This window comes from Vitis riparia, chromosome 10, assembly GCF_004353265.1.
Source record: "Vitis riparia cultivar Riparia Gloire de Montpellier isolate 1030 chromosome 10, EGFV_Vit.rip_1.0, whole genome shotgun sequence".
NCBI classification, from domain to species: Eukaryota; Viridiplantae; Streptophyta; class Magnoliopsida; order Vitales; family Vitaceae; genus Vitis; species Vitis riparia.
In genome coordinates, this window is record NC_048440.1 from 18,238,328 (window position 1) to 18,246,108 (window position 7,781).

Sequence of the window (7,781 nt, forward strand, 5' to 3'; positions counted from 1 at the left end):
TAAAATGTCCCAACATTTTCCTCTTTTGGCCATAGCAAGATGGAATTGTCAATTGTCAGTGACGATTGGGCGTTGGGCATAATTATTTCCTACGTGTGGTTGGTCCAAAATCTATACATTCACGGACTGACGTGTTGGACCAGCCACAATTGTTATGTCCGCTGTGGAAGATGGAGACCACCCTAATTACTAGGAAAAGATCATTTTAATAATATGAAGATAATTTATGAACGTGAATTTCTAAGCCACATGATATGAATGGTTTTCATTCACCTTGAGACTTAGTCATTTAGGTATTCATGGAGTAAGTGTTGGTCGATCCTATGTAAGGATGAAATATCGATAAATGTAATTGGATTTTATGAAAATATCAATAAAATATAATAGAATAGAAATTGTTTAAAATTAATAAAAATATTTAGAATTTTTTTAAAAAATATGACAAAATAAGTAAGAACAAACATATTAAATTTATTTATAAGTATAATTAATATGATTAAGGATAATATTTATTAATTTTTTAAAAAAATTTAGCTCAAATTCTTTTAATATATTTATATTCATTTATTTTAAAATTTTAAAACTATTTTTATTAAACATATTTTTGTTACATTTTAAACAAAAAATTAAATCGATTTATATAAAATATTTTATTTGAGATTTAATTTCTAAAATTTTATTATAAATTTATGGTGACAACTTTTTGCTATTAATATTAATTTATTTAAATAATTAAAATTATTAAAAATTATATGAATAATTTACGTTGTCAAATTAATTTTAATTTATAAAATATTATAACTTCATTTTTTATATATATTTTAGCAATTATTGAATAAAATTATATTTTAAATAATTTAAAATAAAAACCTTTAATTAAATAAAATTAAAAAGAATAAATATAAAAATAATTTAAAAGTGAAGTGATAGTAATTTTTAAAAATAGGATTAATGAAATAAATATGAAAAATATATTTTTAAAAAAGATAATATAAAATAAAATAATAATATAAATTTAAAACAAAAAGGTAAATTATAAAAAAAATAAGTAAAAAAAAAGAAAGATAAATATTAAAAAATAAAAATTAGAGTTTTTTGAAAAGGCCCCAAAAAAATCGTTGGCAATTTTTCGCCAAAATTCTCCCTCCATGCATGCATGCCCACAACGTCAAAAAATTAGTTAAAAATCGGCCAATAACTGATACATTATTGATATATCCGTGATTTCATTTTTTGCCAAAATTTTCGGTGACCCATTTTGTATCAACTAATATCCAATATATTTTTCTAATATCAATTTCGGTGACATCCAAAAATTTCAATCCATGATCCCATGACACCATTTCCTCCAAGGTAGACGGAGACTACCATTTTAAGTGAATGCGCATGAAGGAAGAAGTGCATTACACTTGTAAAATTAGTTTATTGAAATTTAATCCTGTGCCACAGACTGGCTTGTACTTCCTAAATCTTGTCTAAAGAAATTCACTAATTGGATGAAATTATTTTGAGGAGACATCCAAATTTACAATTATTTTTTTCTTTTTGTAAAATAGCCTTACGGATATGACTTGCTAAAATGAGAAGGAAGAAAGCAACCAGGACAATGAATATATGTAACATGCGAAAAGTATATGGTTAAATAATTTTGTCGTGTAACACATGTAAACTCTTAATTGGACTCCAAATTCCTGAGGGGGCCCGGCTGCCAACCTGTGGAGAAGGGATTCCACAGAGATACTGTACATCTTGTCTTATCCTGCACGTTAATCACGGATTCACGATGAGGCCAGATTCAAGGCTTTTTTTTTTTTTTTTTTCTTTCATTGATAGGTAAATTTCTCTATAAATAACCAGCTATGGTTCTCAATGCTAACAACGTCCAACACATTTTCTGTATTCTGAAATCAAGTGAACAGCTTCAATGGAATTGTCCCAGTCCTCAATTCAGGCTCTAGTCCAAAAGATCAAACAAGAGATGCTCTCAAACACAGATCTCTATTCTTTTGTTTCCTCCTCTGCCTATGACACTGCATGGTTAGCCATGATTCCAGACCCCCACCAGCCTGATCGTCCAATGTTTGCGGAGTGCTTGGATTGGGTGCTCAACAGCCAGAGAGAAGAAGGGTTTTGGGGAGAGTTTGATGGCTACGGCGTGCCCACCATTGATTGTCTTCCTGCAACACTTGCCTGCATGGTTGCACTCAAAAGGTGGAATGTGGGGGCCAAAAGTATAGACAAAGGTAGTCATTGCCTGTTCCATCTGCATTTTTCTTATGGAAATTGCTATGGTTTTCTTCAAAATCTTCAAGTGAATTATTATCTGAAATTGGACCCTTTTTCCACCTTTCAGGAATGGCATTTATTCAAGCAAACGCAGAGAAGCTTCTTGAAGAAAAGTACAATCCCTGTCCTCGGTGGTTTGCCATTGTTTTCCCTGCAATGGTTGAACTTGCAGGTTCAGTTGGCCTAGAGATAATCCTCTCAGACGGATTAAAAGCAACGGTGGCAAAAATATTCAACCAGAGGCTGCAAATTCTCAACACGTATACTTACTTTCTTTTCTTATGGTTTATGTTTGAATGATACGACTACTGCCTTGATACTTGTCAATATTTTCAATTACATATGCTTGCTTTTCAGGGAAGAACTGGTGGACAAATACCATTATCCTCCATTAATATCATATCTGGAAGCCTTGCCTTCCTGGTATGATATTAGTCGTGAAGACATAGTCAAGCACTTGAGCGATGATGGCTCAATTTTACAATCACCTTCTGCCACTGCTCATGCATTTATGGTTTCAGGAAAGGAAGAGTGTGTGGCCTACCTTCAATCTCTTCTTCAAAGATGCCCTGCTGGAGGTTAGAGATCGAACAGTACTTCCGTTTGCACACACTCACCTGTAGAACTCCATCCATATTAACCTGAATTTTTACCTATGAGAGGTTGACTTCGTTTTCATTGCAGTTCCACCAATATATCCCATGGATGAAGAGCTTGTAAAGCTTTCCATGGTGAATCAATTACAAAGATTGGGGTTGGCCCAGCAATTTGTTGAGGAGATTGACGAAATATTATCAGTGGTTCACAGGTAACAACTTATAAAAGAGATCAATCATAAAGTTGCTATTAGTGACTAGTACTGTTTGTTTCATGGACAAATTTCACAAGCCTTTTTTCAAAATTTTTACTGGGAAATTCAGGAGTTACATGAATCGAGAACGTGGATCCAGACAAATTAATTTTGTACCAGCTCAGCTATACAAGGATTCTTTGGCATTTCGCCTCCTGAGGATGCATGGTCATAGTGTATCTCCGTGTATGAATCTTGACTTCTCATTTTTCAAACTTATTGATATATACAAGTTTACTGATAAAAGTAGTGTTAATATATGCAGGGAGCTTTTGTTGGTTTCTCCATCATGAAGACATTAAGGATCATATTAAAAACAACAGCGAACACTTGTCAAGTGTACTGTTAAATGTTTATAGAGCTACTGATCTTATGTTTTCAGGAGAATATGAGCTTGAGGAGGCAAGATCTTTTTCAAGGAATTTACTGGAGAAAAGCATATCATTGAGGCATCTGCATGACAATCTTGTTGTGTTCCCCAATTTTCGGAGAATGGTAATTTAGAGCTTGTTCGGAAAATCTACATGACATCTACTAGTAAATAATGAATTCATTAGTAGGATCATAACGTGATTCTTGGAGGGCGCCGCATGATCCTTCATAAGTGTTTTTCTTACGACAATAAAGTCATGTTTGGTAACATTCTTGAAAGCTACATTAATTCTGGATAGAAGAGACGTCTAAAAGTCACTTTCTATCTCATTATCATAAGACTTCTAAAATACTTACAAGCCTTTAAATTTATATACAAGTGTTGGTCAACTTTCCATAAAAGTATATCTGATGGGACTGCTATAAATGCCGCAAGCGCTATAGTCTTAAAACACGAGAATCACTCCTAGGAGCCCCTTAGTCATGTGATCTTTTATATAGCTCTAGCCAACGTTTGAATTTTTGGTATTTTATAACTTTTTAGTAAAGTATTTGTTAAAAAAAAAATTTTGACTTTTGAGAAGTATATTCAGAAAGGTTGCCAGATAGAACCACAATTTTTTTCCCCCAAAACTGGATGATTTAAATGAGCTTAACACTCTCATGAGACCTGTATTTGGCATAGATTGAGCAAGAGCTGAGTCTTCCATGGACTGCCCGACTGGATCATCTGGATCACAGGAAGTGGATTGAAGTAAATGAAATCGACACTCTATGGATGGGAAAAGCCTCCTTCTACAGGTACTCTTATATTTCGTGCTAGGTACGTAGCTCAATGTGAGGGAATCCTTTAACTAATATCAATGGCCAACACCTTAAAAACCAGGTTATCTTGTCTTCATGAGGATGATCTAATCCGACTTGCAACGGAAAACTACAAGTTTCGGCAGTCAATCTACAATAAGGAGTTGGTGGAAGTAACTAGGTATGTGGATTTATATATTGGTTATACTGTTTTAAATAGCTCTATTTCTTAGGAGAAGATAACATTACTGATGTGAATAATCTCCATCTCATGGAATTGTTAGGTGGTCCAAGGACTTGGGTCTCAGCAATATGGGGTTTGGTAGGGAAAAAACTACATACTGTTACTTTGCTTCTGCTGCTGCCAGCAGTTCACAGCTGCCTCACCATTCGGAAGTACGGTTAGTAGTTGCAAAGGTCGCAATACTAATCACTGTTGCAGATGATTTTTTCGATATGCAAGGTTCTCTGGATGAGTTGGAAAGCCTAACTGAGGCAGTCCGAAGGTAGTGAATTATTTAATTGATTTCTTGTTTTGGCATTCTAATTCACCCCTTATATCATGCTCATGCCTATTACTTTTGAATGACAGATGGGTTGGCCGTGGCTTGACCGGCCACAGCGAGGTTATCTTTAAGGCCCTTGATAATCTTGTCAATGACATTGCTGGCAAATACATCCATCAACAGGGAGGGGAATGTGACATAGCCAAAATTCTTCAGGATATGGTAAGATTAACAGTATATGTTTAGTGTTCTGTTGTATTAGACCTTGCCTATATAATGTTTTATTGTAGAGTGAAATAATGCCAATGTTTTTCCTGCTTTTGGTTTGAAGTGGTATGAAGCGTTTTCTTCATGGCTGACGGAAGCTAAGTGGAGCAAAAGCGGGTACATACCATCTACTGAAGAATACCTTCGGACTGGCATGATATCCATTGCAGCACATACTGTGGCTCTGCAAGGTTCATGTTTCTTGAACCCCAGCTTACCAATTTACAAACTTACACCTGCTCAGTACGAACCTGTCACAAAATTGCTAATGGTCATAACTCGTCTGTTGAATGACATACAAAGCTACCAGGTCTGTTGTCAGTATCCTTTTCATGAATATTTTTGTTGACAACCATGCATATCAAGTTAACACTAGATACATGTTACCAAAAGTAGTATAAGCTTTTAGGGATAACAGCAGGTTTGAAACCTCGATGCTTCAAAATATAGAGGTATATATTCTAAAAAGCTTTAATGGTGTTGTGTGGTATGTACAGAAGGAGCAAGTGGATGGGAAGACGAACCTTGTGCTGCTTCACAAGAAAGAAAACCCAGAAACAGATATTGAAGATTCAATTTCTTACGTGAGAGGAATACTGGATGAAAAGAAGAAAGAGCTACTTGAACATGTTCTTTCAGATGGCTTAAGTGATTTACCCAAGTCATGCAAACATATTCACCTATCATGTATGAAAGTATTTCAGATGTTCTTCAACTCTGGCAATGAATTCGACTCCAACACCAGCGAAATGCTTGAAGACATCAAACAAGCCATATACATTCCTTTGGAATTTCAGACCTCAAAGCCATCTATAAAGCCTCTACCTCTTCCCTCAGAACGGAAGAAGGAATTTTCAAAGGTCAATGCTATTTTGGGTCCAACTTTCAAGAATCAAACCATCAGAAGTTTCACTGTACATTCCATTCCTTTGCCTATGCCAAGAGTTGGATATGGAAAAATGTTCATGCCCCTAAAATTCAAGACATGCTTCATCTGAATCCCTTCATATTATGATAACGGCATGTAATAACTGGCTAGCTAGGCCCGTGAAACAGAGGTTTATGCATGTGATAGTGGGTTATGTAAGTAGCTGGTTAGTATTGCAGTACACGAAATACTAGCCATTGTATGTATCACGCTGTGATACAGCCATATATATAGCTCTTTTGTACGTTGAATTTAAGGTACTGTAATTTAATTTTAAACTACCAAAACAATACCGTTTCGTTGGAGAAACATCAAACTTGCACTAAATGGAGAAAACCAAATGAGGTTGTTTCGATGATTTTAGCTTTGTGGAAATTAAGGAAAGATTAAACTAAAGGACTTGGAGAGGGAAAAAATTAATGTAGCAATTTTCGCTCTATCCATAAAAAATAATACACAGTTTGCAACAATATTGGGTGTTATTAATATGAAGAGTGGTAATTCAACTTCGATTAATGGATCTAACTTGTATCATGCATATATGTGGAAAAAATTTCATTAATTATATTCACTCTTGTGAATGATTGAAAATTTCTCTTTAAAGATAAAGGAGAAGCGTATTATGGTTGACAAATCTGTCAGGTACTCTCAACTTAAAATAAGTTCATTACATTCATGGGGTGTTCGATTGATATCCAAAAAAATCAAATTCCAAAAATACTAACAATACTAAGGTACGAAGTGCCCATAACTCAATCCAACTCCATTATGGTAATTTGCTAACCATTTTTGAGACTAAAAGGAACTTTTAGACATCAAGGTGCCAATAAACTATGTGGAAAAAATAATTAATCTTGGTGATGTTAAAGTTAACCATGTTGGAGGGTCCTTAGATAAGCTAATAAAAATAATGTTTTTTCAAAGATAACCTTATCATTTTGCATTCTTTCAAATTTGATATAAATTCCAAGATAACAATGGTGATTCCAAGTTTAAAATAATCGGTAAATAAAGATATATTAGTACTTGGATTTTACGGATATATGATATTTTGACAAAAATATCGGTGAAGTAAAAATTATTTAAAATTCATGAACATATTTGAAAAACTCTAAAAAAACAAATTATAAAATAAATAAAAATACACATTTTAAAGTTATTTTGTAAATGTAATTGACGTAAATATTATTATGAAGAAATATATCTATATGCAAGGATATATCGGTCTTAATATATAATTTATTATTTATCTTATCAAATTAATTTTAATTTATAAAATATTAGAACTTTATTATTATTTATATTTTCGTTTTTTAAAATAAATTTTATTTTTAATATTTTAAAATAAAAACATTCGAAATTAAAAGGATAAATATAAAAAATTTAAAAGTGAAGTGATAGTAATTTTTTTTAAAAAAAAATTAATGAGACAAATGATGATACATTTAATATTAAAACTATAATTTATTAAATTCAAATGTATTTAATAGTGTGAAATAAATGATGATACATATATGATTTTTTTTTATTTGTAATTATCATATAAATAATATAAAAAAAAACTTACTAAAAAATTATAATATTGTGTAGAACCCCTCAGATAGAAAGGTTTTATTTATTTATTTATTTTTTTTCTGGCCATCCCCAAGAAAGAGCCGTTCTTGGGCAGCCAAACAGGACTGAAGGGTGAGCTGTTTTGGCCAGCCATAGGACTGATGGGTGAGCTGTTTTTGGGCTTTTGGGGAACCAAAAAGGATTGCTTGTGAGG

General features: G+C 33.0%; 1 protein-coding gene across 1 annotated transcript; it reads left to right on the plus strand.

Moving 5' to 3' along the window:
• Positions 1-1,914: 1,914 nt before the first annotated feature.
• Positions 1,915-6,280, plus strand: LOC117924119 (S-linalool synthase-like). The gene is made up of 12 exons (XM_034842686.1): positions 1,915-2,243; positions 2,354-2,546; positions 2,644-2,864; positions 2,971-3,094; positions 3,207-3,322; positions 3,402-3,631; positions 4,194-4,309; positions 4,395-4,493; positions 4,597-4,818; positions 4,905-5,040; positions 5,150-5,395; positions 5,583-6,280. The coding sequence occupies exons 1-12, from the start codon at positions 1,925-1,927 to the stop codon at positions 6,081-6,083; spliced, it is 2,523 nt and encodes an 840-aa protein (XP_034698577.1). The 5' UTR covers positions 1,915-1,924; the 3' UTR covers positions 6,084-6,280.
• The last annotated feature ends 1,501 nt before the right edge of the window (positions 6,281-7,781 follow it).

Excerpts from the sequence above, each read along its gene's own strand:
- LOC117924119 (XM_034842686.1), top strand. The coding sequence starts at position 1,925 with ATGGAATTGTCCCAGTCCTCAATTCAGGCTCTAGTCCAAAAGATCAAA. Across the intron at positions 3,323-3,401 it reads TGGTCATAGTGTATCTCCGT|GGAGCTTTTGTTGGTTTCTC; the intron begins GTATGAATCTTG and ends TAATATATGCAG. Across the intron at positions 4,819-4,904 it reads CTAACTGAGGCAGTCCGAAG|ATGGGTTGGCCGTGGCTTGA; the intron begins GTAGTGAATTAT and ends TTTGAATGACAG.